Genomic DNA, 13,661 nt, shown 5'->3' with positions numbered 1-13,661 from the left:
CACCTCGGTTAAAGGCGCCCTCTATGTTCCCTACCCCGTCACTCTCTATCCCCATTACTTGATTTTACTTTCTCTGTAGTAGGACCTAACTCCAGTCCAAAATGACCTCTTTCCAGTTACACTGCCTGCCTACAGGGATGTAAGCTACAAGAGGCAGAGTTTTGCTGGATTCCCCTCTTCTGTTTCCTAAATGACTGTAACAGAGGAGCTACTCAGTAAAATAAATGAATGAATGAATGAACAAATGTCCCCTGTGGGTACATGCCTGGATTCAGGAGGCTGGGACTAGATTGAGATAAATCCACACTGAGTTTAAGATTCCAATCTAGATGGTATTGGTGGTGTCAGCCTATCTGGATTGCTCCCCATACAATTTACTGACCCCCCTATCTCTTTCTATTCACTGCCCTTCAATCATATTCTCGCAGCTCCACCATAAATTGTATTAGCTATTTGCCCTGGGGCATGCTACTTCACCTTTCTAAACTTCAGTTTCCTCCTCTGTAAAACTCCCACACTTGCAGGGTGATGGTGAGGGTTAAATAGAGTAGCTTATTTAGAGCGCTTAGTGCATGTGCCTTGTAAGTAGCAAGCTTTCTCTAGACGTTAGCTACGCTGGTGAGTTTTGTCATCCTCACCACACCTCCCTTTGTCATTTTTTTTTGACGCTCCCCTTCCCGTACCTCCCTGTGCCCCTCACGTTTGCCCACCAGGGGGCCCCACATGCCGCTCTTCCTGCCCAGGTCGTCCACGCTGACGCATGCTGCCCGCCTGTCGTCGCATCAGTACCTCCCTTGTGCCTCTGATGACAGCTCTGTCACTGTCTCTGATGACAGATTTGTCCACTGGTTCTGCCTCTTCACTGCAAATATCTCAGCCCCTTGCACCCAATACTTCATTCATTCCATAAATGACTGAGCACCTACTATGTGCCAGGCTTCAATGGTAGGTGTTGGGGATACAAAGAGAAAGATCAGCAATGCCCTGCCTTCAAGAAGCTCACAGTCTATAGGAGGATGGCAGAGGGGTCAAGAGGCAGAGGGGGCCATGCCCTGGACTTGATGGATGAGAAGGCCAGGATCACATTGCTCTTTGGAACTAACCCGCTGGCTGGAAAATGTAAGGAAGTTCCCCCCTATCAGGCCCTCAGCTCCTCACGTTACATATTTCTACACTTACCTGAATTTCTCAGCTCAGCTCTTCATCCCTAGTGCCTCAAACTCTATTCCAGACACCTCAGTTCCTTACACCAGATGCTGCAGCCCTCGCCCCAAACTCTCATTCCAAAATCTATGTCCCAAACTTTAGGAGCTCAGCCACTCACCTCGAATATCTCAGCCCCTCCTCTAAGAAATACTGCAGTCAGGCCAGGTGCTGTGGCTCATGTCTGTAACCCCAGCACTTAGGGAGGCTGAGGCAGGAGGACTGCTTGAGTTCAGGAGTTCAAGACCAGCCCAGGCAACACAGCAAGACCTCGTCTCTACTAAAAATAAAAAAAGAAATTAGCTGGACATGGTGGCTTGTGCCTGTAGTCCCAGCTACTCAGGAGACTGAGGTGGGAGGATCACTTGAGCCCAGGAGATAGAAGCTGCAGTGAGCTAGGATCATGCCACTGAACAGTCTAGGCGACATGGTGAGACTTTATCTTAAAAAAGAAAAGAAAAGAAAAAAAAAATGCTGCAGTCATTGACATAATCTGTGGTTTCAGTCTTTTTTTTTTTTTTTTTTTTTTCAGCTTTTAGACTCAGGAAGGATGGGAAAAAGTAGTGATTTGGAGAAGCCCACTGGTAGGCTTTTTCTGATGTACCTTCCAGGGCAAAGAGGGGCATCCTTCACTCCCTCCCAGTGTGAGGATTGCTTATTTAAATACTGTGTTTACAGTGGCTCATGCCTGTAATCACAGCACTTTGAGAGGCCAAAGCAGGAGGACAGCCTGAGGCCAGGAGTTCAAGACTAGCCTGGGCAACATAGCAAGACCCTCGTTTCTACCAAAAAAAAATTTAATTAAGCTCGGTATAGTGGCATGGACCTATAGTCCCAGCCATTCAGGAGGCTGAGGCAGGAGAATGGCTTGAGCCCAGGAGTTAGAGGCTGCAGTAAGTTAGGATCACACCACTGCACCACAGCCTGGGTGACAGAGTGAGACACTGTCTCAAAACAAAACAAATGTTGTATTTGCTTTCTCACTCTTTCCTATCTCCATGATCACATCTTCTCTCCAGTTTTAAATGCCGCACCATTAATAATTCTCTCAGAGTTCCTTGGAGAGAGGTCATGATCTCATCACTCCTAATTCTCCAAAACTAATCATAGAATCTCAGAGTTGGAAAGGACCCAGAAGTCCAATGGGTTCCAAACTTCTTTTTAGTCAGGGACTCTTAACTGCAACCAAATCTTATGTGGAACGTCAATATATAGTTGACTAGCTGTTGCGGCCTGGCCTCGTAACCCCATGGATTCTGCTTAGAATATGGATTGAAAACCCCTCATGGACGTGAGACTTTGCAGGCTTCAAAGAGAAAGATCTGAATGATGGAAGGTCCCACCCAGTGGGGTGCCTCTGGTGCTTATCAGGGTATTGATATCTTTGTCATTCCCTGTTCTCTGAGCTCTGAGCACAGCCTGAGTGCTGGTGCTGCCCAGGGGACTGGCTGCAACCAGAGCAACCCAGCCCGAAGACCCCAGGAGGTTGCCATAGACACTGAAGTGGAGGGAGCTGGTGAGCTTGTTATTATTTGTGTGTATCTTCCCTCTAATTGCTGTAGGGTAGCTGGAGGTTGTGTGGGCGCTACAGCAGTGGGGATAGAGGAGGGTGTATGTGCGAGGGTGTGTGTTTGTGTGTGCACACAGAAGTGTCTATAGGCTCCAAACCACCACCGTGGATGCGTCAGAGGCTGCGCTGTTGAGAGAAGTAGTGAGGGAGGAAGGGAAAAGTGAAGTAGAGATACAAAGGAAAAAGGAGGCTGGACAAGGTGGCTCATGCCTGTAATCCTAGCACTTTTGGAGGCCAAGACAGGATGATTGCTTGAGTCTACGAGTTTGAGACCAGCCTGGTCAAAATTGTGAGACCTCATCTCTATAAAAAAATGTAAAACTAGCTGAGTGTGGTGGCACATGCCTGTAGTCCTAGCTACTTGGGAGGCTGAAGCTGCAGTGAGCCGTGACGGCACCACTGTACTCCAGCCTGGGGGACAGAGCGAGACCCTGTCTGAGGGGGTAAAAAAAAAAGACGATGGATTGAGTTTTCTTCTAATTGTGTGAATTCTAATTTTCTACTTTATTTGAATGTTTCAAAAAGTAAAAGGCAGTGACAAACCTGTGGTAGGGAGTGATATTTGTTGAAAGGCAGCTAGCTCCACTTATATAGTACTATGAGTCACCCCTGAGGCTTCACTCCAATATTTTTCTCATCACTCTTCCTTTTACCTAGAGACACAATGCAAAATGCTTTATGTGGTTACCCCAAAACACCTAGTGTTGAACCCTCCCCTCAGTCTGGATGATGTTCCTCTCACAGCAGGCACATGAGACTGGTCAGGGTTGTAGTCCTGTTTTACATTTGCCCCAGGATACTCCTAGGGGACTCCATGGCAGCCCTCCTCTGTGCTTGTTCTGACCTCTCAGGGTCTCCTCACTCCACCTTCCATTCATGAATAGAAAGTTTCAAGTATCAGCCTGGAGGTCAGGAAGCAAGTTGCCTTGAGCACTTAGGAAGGGCACATTCATGATCAACTGATATTCAAACTTGCTTCTGCTTTGGAGACGGATGACAGAAACTCAACACTTACTGGCATCCCCATGTATGCAATCTCATTGCCCTACCCCACACTGGGACTTGGGACCTGGCTCTCACCCAGGTGCTTTGAGATAGGAAGTGGCCTTACTCTTCACTTTACCTCCTGTTGCCCTGGGGAGGGGTAGGGCATGGTGCTCTGGCACTGCTACCCTTTCCCTTGGCCCTCTCTACCCTTCTCCCAAGAGAACTGCTAATGCTTTTCCTTTAGGGCTTCATGCCCTCCCATTCCCTAATCACCCCTACTGGGCAGTCTGGTTCCCAAAGCAGCTCTCAGGGCTGTTGGGTCAGGACAGGAAGGGAGCACTCCTGGAGAGCTCTGCCCCACCCACCCCTCAGGGAGGCAGCTTGGGAGGCTGGGACACCTCTCAGCCCCCTCCTCTGGCAGAGCGAGCCTGCTGGCGAGGGAGACCCGACTCCCAGTGGGCGTCCTGCTGTAATCAAGACTGAGTGGCAGCCTCTGGCTGAGCTCCACCCTGCCCAGTTGGGGCTGGCCTCAGCCTCAGGGGACAGCTGCCCAGGCAGGTCAGGAACCTGCCCAGCCTGTTTGTCCCCCATCAAGACAGTTATGTGCCTCTGTCCCGCCAACTTGTGATGGTGGGGACAGGAGAAGGGATGGTATCTCCCTCTGCCATCCCACAAATATTTACTGAGGGTCAGGGGCTGAGTGTACAATGGTGAACAAAAAAGGTGCAGAGGCCCCGCTTTATTGGAGCCTACAATTCAGTGGGAAGCTAGTTTTTTCATTTTTAGTAGAGACAGGATTTCACCATGTTGGCCAGGCTGGTCTCGAACTCCTGACCTCATGATCCACCCGCCTCAGCCTCCCAAAGTGCTGGGATTACAGGCATGAGCCACCACGCCCGGCCCAGCAAATGTAGTTCTAATTAGGCACCAAGTACTATTCTAAGTGCCTTAGACCATTTAATGCTGACAGGCCTATGAGGTAGGTAATATTATTGTTCCCAGCCGGGCGAGGTGGCTCATGAAGCCACCTCTGTACTACATACATACTTCATTACTTCATGTATGTACTACATACATACTTCATTACTACAACATAATGAAGCCCCGTCTGTACTAAAAATACAAAAAAATTAGCCGAGCGTGGTGGCGCGCGCCCGTAATCCCAGCTACTCGGGAGGCTGAGGCAGGAGAATCGCTTGAACCCAGGAGGTGGAGGCTGCAGTGAGCCAAGATCGCACCACTGCACTCCAGCCCGGGCGACAGCGCAAGACTCCGTCTCAAAAAAAAGATTCAGTGACTTACCCCAGGTCACAGAGCTGATCAGTGAGTTGCCTAGAAATCCAAGCCAGGCAGTTTGATGCAAGTTCACGCTTAGACAGCTATGAGATAGCTCTACTGCCCCTTATACCAGTCAATGCATCACTACAAAATGTGGTAGGTGCCAGAAAATAAAAGTACGAGGGTGCCTTGCAAGAAAATGGGGATTTCCCCTTTCTTCCACTTTCTCTTCTAGCCCCCACTGCACAAAGCCTTTTCAAGTCTTCCCACTTCACCCCTTTCATTTCTGGCCGGATAGAGAATACTCTTTCATCTCTGCAGTTATGGTGCAGGAAGGCAGAGTCCTACCTGTATCCTTGCCCCTGGCCTGGTCTCCCTGATCAACCCGCGCCTGAAGGGTTTCTTTCTAATAATGGCCCTGGTGCTTGCGCAAGTCTAGACTGTCAGCTCCCAGAGGGAAGGCGGCTGGCAGCTGGCTCTGCGCAGGCTGGGGGCGCCTCCCGGGCGTGCAGCCTGGCACAGGCTCCTTGACCTTGGCTCTCTCCCCACGTGCTAGGAGCCCGGTTGGGGGCTCGGGACCCGCGTGTAGGACCCGTCCAGAGAGGTCAGTGGTCCAGACTCCTACACTCCTAACACATGCACCCTCGCATGCACGTTCCCGAGCCCGCGCGGGGTCCGCCCCGGGACGAGCCCATAAGTCGCGAACCTTCCAGCTCCGTCTGCCCAGACAGGTGGCCCGGAGCGGGGACCCCCTCCCCTCGGCTGCCCCGCGCGCCTGGCCCAGCGAGGGCGGCTCCGGGGCGGGGCGGGGCCGGCGGCAGGAGGCCCCTCCCCGGGGGCGGGCCGGGGGCCGGGCGGGGGGGGTGCTGGCGGGGCTGGGGGCGGGGCGGGGCGGGCGGCGCGGGGGTGTTACTCCCTCCCTCGCTCTCCCCGGTAAAGTCTCGCGGTGCTGCCGGGCTCAGCCCCGTCTCCTCCTCTTGCTCCCTCGGCCGGGCGGCGGTGACTGTGCACCGACGTCGGCGCGGGCTGCACCGCCGCGTCCGCCCGCCCGCCAGCATGGCCACCACCGCCACCTGCACCCGTTTCACCGACGACTACCAGCTCTTCGAGGAGCTTGGCAAGTACGGCCCGCCCGCCGCGGTCCCCTGCCTGCCCTGCCGCCCGGGAGCTATGCGGCTTCTCGCCCCGCCCCCCGGCCCTGCACCGGCCGCTGCGGCTCCCCCTCGGCCGCCCCACCCCCGCCTTTCCCGCCCGCCGCCTTCGGTCCCCGCGCCCCCCGCGCACTGCCCCGCATCCCCCTCCGCGCCCTGCAGCAACTGGCGGGGCCGCTGCTCCCCACGCGCCGCCGCGGACACCGCAGACCCCGGACCGCTCCCGGGTGCCCTCCAGCCCCGCCCCTCCGCACCCTTCAGGCGCCCCCCTCCCGACCACCTCCCAAAGCTGCCCGGTTGCTCACTCCGCACCCTGAACCCAGGTCCCACGCGCCTCGCACTCAGGACCCTCCCCAGCCCTGCAGCCCTAGCTCTGCTGCGGAGCCCGGGCGTGGGGGGGCTGTTTGGCGCCCGGCCCCGCCCCCCGCGGGTGTCGCTCCAGGCTCCCAGCCCCGCGGCTGGGCAGTGCTGCGGCACCCCTGTCCCCTCCCCCCACCCCTGCAGTGGTCCCGGGAGCCGCGCCGCAGCCTCAGCATCCCCCTCCCCTCCGCACTGAGCTGGCCGCTGCAGCAGCCCCGGCCCCCCACCCCCACCCGCGGCGCCGAGCCCGGCCACTGCAGCCCCCGCCCCGCCCGCCCCCCCAGACGTTTCCAGAGCTGAGAGTGCGAGTTCCCATTTGAGGGGGACGTCAAGGAAAATAGCATGGGAAGGGGAGTTCTTGATGTCTGACTGTGTCCTCTCTTCCCTTGCTGTCAGTTGAGCCGGGATGCAGTGAGATGAAACCGACTGTGGGGGGGTTTGAGCCTCACTTTGCCCCATGGTTGAGGGAGATTTCTCTTTCAGTGGATGATACCCTCTTTTTAATCTTTCCTTCCCCGACCTTCAACTGTTCCTGCTGAGAGAAGGGCAGGGTCTCTCTGCTCCCTTCTGCCCTGGTTCTCTTGGCCGAGACCGCAGGGCTGTCTGAGATGCAGCAGGTGTGTGTTTTCAGCATCGCCCACCCGCTCCTGATGTGCAGCCTGAGGTGGAGGCTGTTGCCTTGCCCAGGGACTGGATGAGGGGGTGGGAGCGCGGCACGCCACCCACATCTGTTCAGTGTCCTGCGGTGGCCGTGTCCTTTTGCCTCATGTTGGATGGTGGTGGTCGCAGCGCCGGTGTGTGTGCATGTACGTGAGTGTGACTAGAGGTCTGGTGGTGGGAGCATCATCGTCCCCAGACTTGAAGTGTGTCTGTGTCACTCTGCCCTGCTCCGTGTCCCAGTTCTTTTCCCCTTCTCCCTCCAGGGGTGCTTTCTCTGTGGTCCGCAGGTGTGTGAAGAAAACCTCCACGCAGGAGTACGCAGCAAAAATCATCAATACCAAGAAGTTGTCTGCCCGGGGTGAGTGTTCCCTGTCTTGACCTCTTCCTGAGGGTGCCGCCAGGGGCCATGGTTTCTTTTGAGGAAGCCCCAGGAATTGGGGGTTGTGCGTTTTAGCACTTGGAGAGGAGTTGGAATTTCAGACTGGTTGGACTTTGTGTCAGGCTGAAGCCAGAAAAGGAGTTGCATGGGGGACTGGAAGCGCCCAGGTACAAAAGAATGAAGGAAGAGATGCAAGTAGCTGCAGTGGCCCCCAAAGGCTCAAGGGAGTTCGGTCTTCAGGGAGGTGGAGGATATGGGGGTAGTGGGTGGTACAGAATGGGGAGCTCTTAATTTGGGGCATTTGGAGCCTCTCCCTTTGGGGCAGTGGTGGCTACTGCAGGCCTTTCCTGGTGCCTGTGCCCCAGTGGTGACTTAGGATGGAAATGCAGTAAGTGAGCAGCTCTGACAAAGCCAGCCTCCCCTGCCCACCAGGCGGCAGAACAGACTCCCAAGGGAAGGGAATCTGTAAACATCAGGGGAGGCTGCTACTGGCGAGGGCTTCTCAGGAACAAATTCTGCCAGATGAACTTGATTGCTTTTTTGATCAAATTACAAAGTTGGTGGTGCAGCAGCAGATGTAGTCTGTCCTGGGTGGAGGGTGATGCCTCATGGTCTAGAAATCCCAAAGGCCCGGTTTGGGCAGGAACTGCACTGCCTCCGAGTCTGAGGAGCATAAAGGCCAAGGCCTTGGGGCCTCACTTGCGAGATCCTCCCAAGTACCTGAGGCTTGGAGGGTCAGGGCCTGTCTTTCACACCTTGAACCTACACTCTCTGAACTTCCTATTGGGTGCTTGCCAAACTCACCTCATCTGATAGGTGTAGACCCAGCAATGTGTGAAGTGCTCTGTGAACAGGTCTGGTGAGTACAGAGGTCAGATCTCGGAGGGCTGCAGGGTGCAGCTGGGGGACAAAGGTTGTGAAACTCAGAGAAAGGAATTAGGGCTGGGCAGTAGGATGCCATAAATATATTAGGAGCCAGGACACATGCCCTGGGGAAGACATGGGCTTTGGCCAATAATGACACGGGTTTCTCTGGGATAAGAGACATAATAGATGTCCCAAATGCTTAGAGAAGCTCTACAATTCCACAGGCTTCTGTCGTGTTGGCAGTTGTTCTGGGACCTGTTTAGCAGGGCCGTGTCCACCCCCTGACTGGGGACTCTCTCTCCATCCCTCTAGTAGGGCACTAATTGCTGACTCCCATCCAGCTCCATCTCTTGCTGTTCGTGTGCATTGCCTATAAAGTTGGACTTGTTTGTTTTCTTTCTCTCTGGGTACCTTGAGTCTGAGGATGGTTGCCATAGAGATATGTGGGCAGTCAGATACCCTGGAGTGGCGGTGGGGGGGACAACAGGGGCTGGGCTCTCTGGCAGACATCCTCTGGCCAAGGATGGAAGGTGCAGGCAGGAACAATGGCTTGAGGCTGGATACCTCTCTTGCCCACACAGCAGAGCCCTGGTGCATCAGAAACAGGGCTGGCATCTGGTGTCTCCAGTTGATGACGCAATGCTTTGCTCTCTTCATCTCACCAGTGTCCTCTGACCCATGGGTAAGAGAAGGAGAGGTGGCTGGGAGCCGAATTCTGGGATGTGAGGATAGGTGATGTGGTGACTTCCTGCAGCTGCCTGACTGGGGCTTTCATTTCCTACTCCTTCCCTACCTGCGTAAATTTCCATGACCTGTGTGATAGCCTCCCTTTCCCTTCCTCACCTCCTTTTAACCTTGTCCCATCTTTCCCAGCGGATATCTTTCCCTGGCCAAACTGGATGAGACTTGATTTCTCGTTGATTTTTTTTTTTCCCTTCAAGAATAGGATTCTTGTGTAAAAGTATATGCTTCAGACAGCAACTCCCCCTCTCCCAAGATGGATATGCCAAGACTGGGCTCTGTTGTGTGGCCTCATGTGCCAGGTTGACTTTGGGACAGAGGCACAGATGATAGGCACAGATGCCAGCCAGAGGGGTCAGAATGTGTAAGTGCCAGCCAGTACTGTGTGGAGGTGGGAAAGTGGAAAGGGGCTGTCTTGGAGATGGAGGGAACAAGGTGGGGCTGGACTATAGGTGTGGGCATGGGAGATGTGAACTCCTGGAGAGATCTGGGCCAGGGTAGCCATGGGCTGGTTCCCATGGGGTTAGGGAGTGAGGGCCATGGCTTCCCTGCAGACTCTCAGTTTACACTATATATTTTATAAAGCTGCAGCCACTGGGGCTGGGTTTCACTCATCGCTGTCTGCCTAGGTCTCCGCAGGTGTTGGATTTCTGTGTCTGGGAATGTCGTGGGCCCACCAGGGTCATCTGTGAAGGTCTGAAGGGGCTTGCTGTGTTCACCGGGTCTTCCTGCCTCCTGTCTTTCTTGTTTGTGATTCTCTGGGCTACAAACTGAAAAGATAAAAAGAGGGTATAGAGCTGTTTCTCCTTGGCATCCTTGGTGAGGTGGCTAGGAGTCAGGGAGAGGGATCACCTGTTCTTCTGGGGGGGTCCAATCGAGACAGGAAGCCTTCTTTTGGGCTGTTGTGTCTTGTCACCGTGGCCTCAGAGGCCCACATTGGCGGCTAGGTTGCAAGGTGGGGAGTTCATGCGGATATGCATTGAGCACTGTCTTTGTCTGCGGGCCTGTCTACATAAAGTCACTGAAAGTCACATAACGTCACTCTGTTTGCTTCAGAACCGTGATAGGAGTGGAGCTGGGCTCTTAAGGGAGCCCATGGTTCCAAGCTTAGCTCCACTAGGCCGAAGGAGGCATTTAAAATAGGCTTGGATGCAGGAGCTAGTGGGCCAGGTGATGGCAATGATAAGTCGTTATTTTAAGATTTAAGAGCACCCCCCTCAAGGAGCCTGAGCCCTTATGTCTTTTTTTATTTTTAAATCTTCATATTCCCTTCTTATCTTTATTCATATGCATACAGATTTTCACCTCGCAGAGCATAACATTTTATATCCTGCTCTCTTTGCTTATATCCAAAGCATTTCCCCCATATTGCTACAGTTGAAGGGCAAATGGTCCTTTCTTCTACGTCGTTTAGGATTTATCCCTAGAACAATCAGCATCACAAGAAACTTCTGTATATGTACCATTTATCTGGATTCCAGTTGCTTTTACCAAGATAGATACTGGGGTAATGCCCTTGGCCTTACTAAGAGATGCTACCGGAAACAGTGTTTTGAAATCTGTTATAATACTTTAACATATTTATTTAATCTGTACATTCCGTGTGAAGAAATTTCTTTTGAAGCTAAATGTAAGCAAAAGCTTTCCTCTTTGTGAGGACCTGAGAGGTGAGGGAAGGGTCCTTATGTGTTTCTATACTTCTGCATGGGCAGGCCCTAGCGAAGTGCCTGACGTATGCCAGCCACATACGCATTAAATGAATGGGTCAAGAGGACTATGTAACCAATCATGGTTGCCTTTTGGCTTTGGCTCCTAGGAAACTCAGAGTCAAGTTGCCAGAGCCCTTGTACCCTGCTACAGACTTGGGTCCTCCCTTTCTGATCCAGGGAGCCAAGCTGCAGACCTGATACGGCTGCTGGAAGAGAGGACAGATGAGGATAAAGACCTGTGCTTGGGGCATAAGGCAGAGTGGGAGATGTAGGCAGACATTTAGCTGATGATTCCTCCTTCCTTGTCACTAAATGGCACTATAGGGCCACTGTTGGGATCTCTTCCAGGTAGTGATTTTCAATTTTAGTGTGCGTAAGGATCACCCTGAGTACTAGTTTAAAAAATACAGACTTCTGGGCTTTAGCCACAGAGATTCTGCTTTAGGAGGTCTAGGGTGGAGCTGCAGAATCTGCATTTTTAACACATGCTCCAGTGAATTTCATGCAGGTGAGGCATGAGCCACTCTTTTAAGAGATGCCACCTAAAATCTGCAACAACAGTTGCTCTTGCCATGCCCTCTGGAATTCAACAGACACACCTTGGCCCAGCCTTCTCCAGATTGTGTGTCTGCCGCTATGTGGCCATCTGTGCACATGGGCTGTTCTGTGATTAGGGGCCTCGTTCTGGGCCTCGGGATTGGGGTGTCTGTCTGAGGCTGCGGCAAGCTGGGTGGCTCGGGTTGTGGCATGTTGGCCACCAGAAGGGTAAAGGCTGTCCCTTTCTGGGTCCAGCTGGCCCTGGGGACTGAAATGGGATCTCCTGGATGGTGCCAGCTGAGAGTCCCCGCCCCCTTAGTGTTGGCCTGAGTAGCCCCCATGACATTTGTGTCCCCTGTGGTATCTCCAAGTGAGACTTTCCTGTTAAGGATCTGGGTGAAGTGAGGGAAAGAGAAGGGAGGGGGAAGCAGTAATGCAGGGAGTGGGAGAAGGAAGAGAAATCCACACAGCACTGGAACACAGGCCTCGAGGAAGCATTTAAGGAGGCTGTGTGCGAAACCATGCTTTCCTCCTGAGGATAAAACAGGCCAATTTCTGTAAACAGAGAAATGGGCATCCTGCATATCAGTGATGGAGCGCCTCTACCTTCTCTCCTGAAGGGATGGAAGCCGACTGCAGGTCCCTCTGTGCAAAGGCTTCTGCCAGGCGACTTTTGTCATGTGGTCACGTTGAGCTGTGGGCCTTAGCGCACATAACACTGGCCTGTCCCCCTCCCCTCCCACCTGTCTTCCTAGAGTGACTTGGGGTGCTGCATCATGGTGTGGGGATGGAGGTGGGAAGGTTGCCCTGTCCTGTCAGGGAGGCCCCTGCCTTCTTCCTGCTGCTTCCTCTGGTCCCTTGTCACCATACCCTTGTTCGAAGCTGTGCTGAAACCCTAGAGGTGAGTGGCTGACCCCATTCTCTGCTGAGACTGGAGATAGGGAAGGGGAGGCTGGGTGTGACCATTCCTGCTCCCATCTCTATGCTTGCTGCTCTCTGAACAGCTTTGGCAGACCAACAAGGGCCTGATCCCATGGGTGCCAAAAGGGTGGTGACAGGAGGAGATGGGCACTTTGCACCTCTTGAATGCCTCTCTGCAGAGCCCCTTTGTCACCTACCCATGGCCAGACAGATCTGCCGCAGGACCGCTGGGGAAACCAAAGCACAAAAGCTTTGTCTGGGGTCTTTTTTTTCTTTTTTGGTTTTGTGCTGCAGGTGCCCGTGACTTTGCCAGGGCTCAGACCCAGCGTCCTCAGGCCGCGTGGCCTCCACCCACTCCTTGGCGCCTTTCTTTAAAACACAGGTTCTGGATACTTTGTTCCTGTGATGAATCTTGGCATATCACCTCACACCTCTCCATCTAGGCCCCAAGCTCCAAGCCTGGTGGAGCAAATCCCTCCTCGTTGCTGGCTGAGGCCCCATTCCCGTCTGTACCCACCTCTCTGGGCTGTGCGGTGGGGAGATTTCCAGCCACTCCTCCCCAACACCATCTCCGCTTCCTGGGCCCTATCAGCAGCAGCCGCAGCTTCCCATCTGCTCCCCTCTTTTCTCCTCCCTTTCTTTCCCTTCCCCCCTGCTTGCTGCTGCCCTGGGAGGAGCTATTTTTAGGGGCTGCTTCCTGGGATGTTTTACTTGGGGCTGGTTACCATGAAGGAAATGTCACCAAAACAGTGGGCAAAGGCTGCAGGCACCGGGAGCCCTGCCGGGGGGCATGGAGAACAGACGGCTGACCCTTTTCTGGCCCTTGAGAGCAGCCAGAGTGCCCCCAGGCAGAGCCTTGCCTTCTTGGGGCTTGCTAGTGACCCCTTGGGGATTTTCTCTGTCAAAGCTGATTGAGGGCCTTTTCGCTGTAGGGCATTTCTTGGAGCCTCTCTCCCTCCTTAGAGCTTCCCTTGCCTGAGATCCAGAGGCCAAAGTGGGGCTCAGGTCTTTGTGTCACCAAGTTAAAACTGCTTGAGTGAGGGTTGAAGATAAGGGGAGGATGCTGGGTACATGCACAGAGCCTTGGGGGTTCACATGGGACCATTTCAGGCCCCGTCCCTCTGTATCACAGCCCCCAGCTAGTCACCAGGTGTACATGTGTGAGGGCATTAGAAACCATGGTCCTGCTCTTGTGTGTCAGATGGACTTTGCTTTTAATTGGAGACTCTTTGCATCTTTAGAGTGAGATTCAAAGAGGAAGGGATGTGGCATCACAGTGTCAGGGTGAGGTCGGTGGG

The 13,661-nt window shown here is 53.7% G+C and overlaps 1 protein-coding gene across 50 annotated transcripts in view; it reads left to right on the top strand.

The window, feature by feature from the left end:
* The first annotated feature begins 5,950 nt into the window (after window positions 1–5,950).
* Window positions 5,951–13,661, top strand: part of CAMK2G (calcium/calmodulin dependent protein kinase II gamma) — a 62,132-nt gene continuing 54,421 nt past the window's right edge. For 11 of the 50 annotated variants that reach the window (XM_034930840.3, XM_034930848.3, XM_034930852.3 and 8 more), the window contains exons 1-2: window positions 5,953–6,159; window positions 7,473–7,567. In XM_034930840.3, coding sequence (XP_034786731.1) covers window positions 6,095–6,159; window positions 7,473–7,567 — 160 coding nt within the window. In that variant the 5' untranslated portion in view covers window positions 5,953–6,094. Of the gene's footprint in view, window positions 6,160–6,857; window positions 7,356–7,472; window positions 7,568–13,661 lie in introns of those variants that run through there. The other 39 variants (XM_034930870.3, XM_034930863.3, XM_034930841.3 and 36 more) reach the window with 12 other exon arrangements.

The sequence above is a fragment of the Pan paniscus genome, chromosome 8, assembly GCF_029289425.2.
Source record: "Pan paniscus chromosome 8, NHGRI_mPanPan1-v2.0_pri, whole genome shotgun sequence".
Classification (NCBI taxonomy): domain Eukaryota; kingdom Metazoa; phylum Chordata; class Mammalia; order Primates; family Hominidae; genus Pan; species Pan paniscus.
The sequence above is the reverse complement of the archived record's forward strand: the minus strand, read 5'-3'. Positions and strand labels throughout refer to the sequence as shown.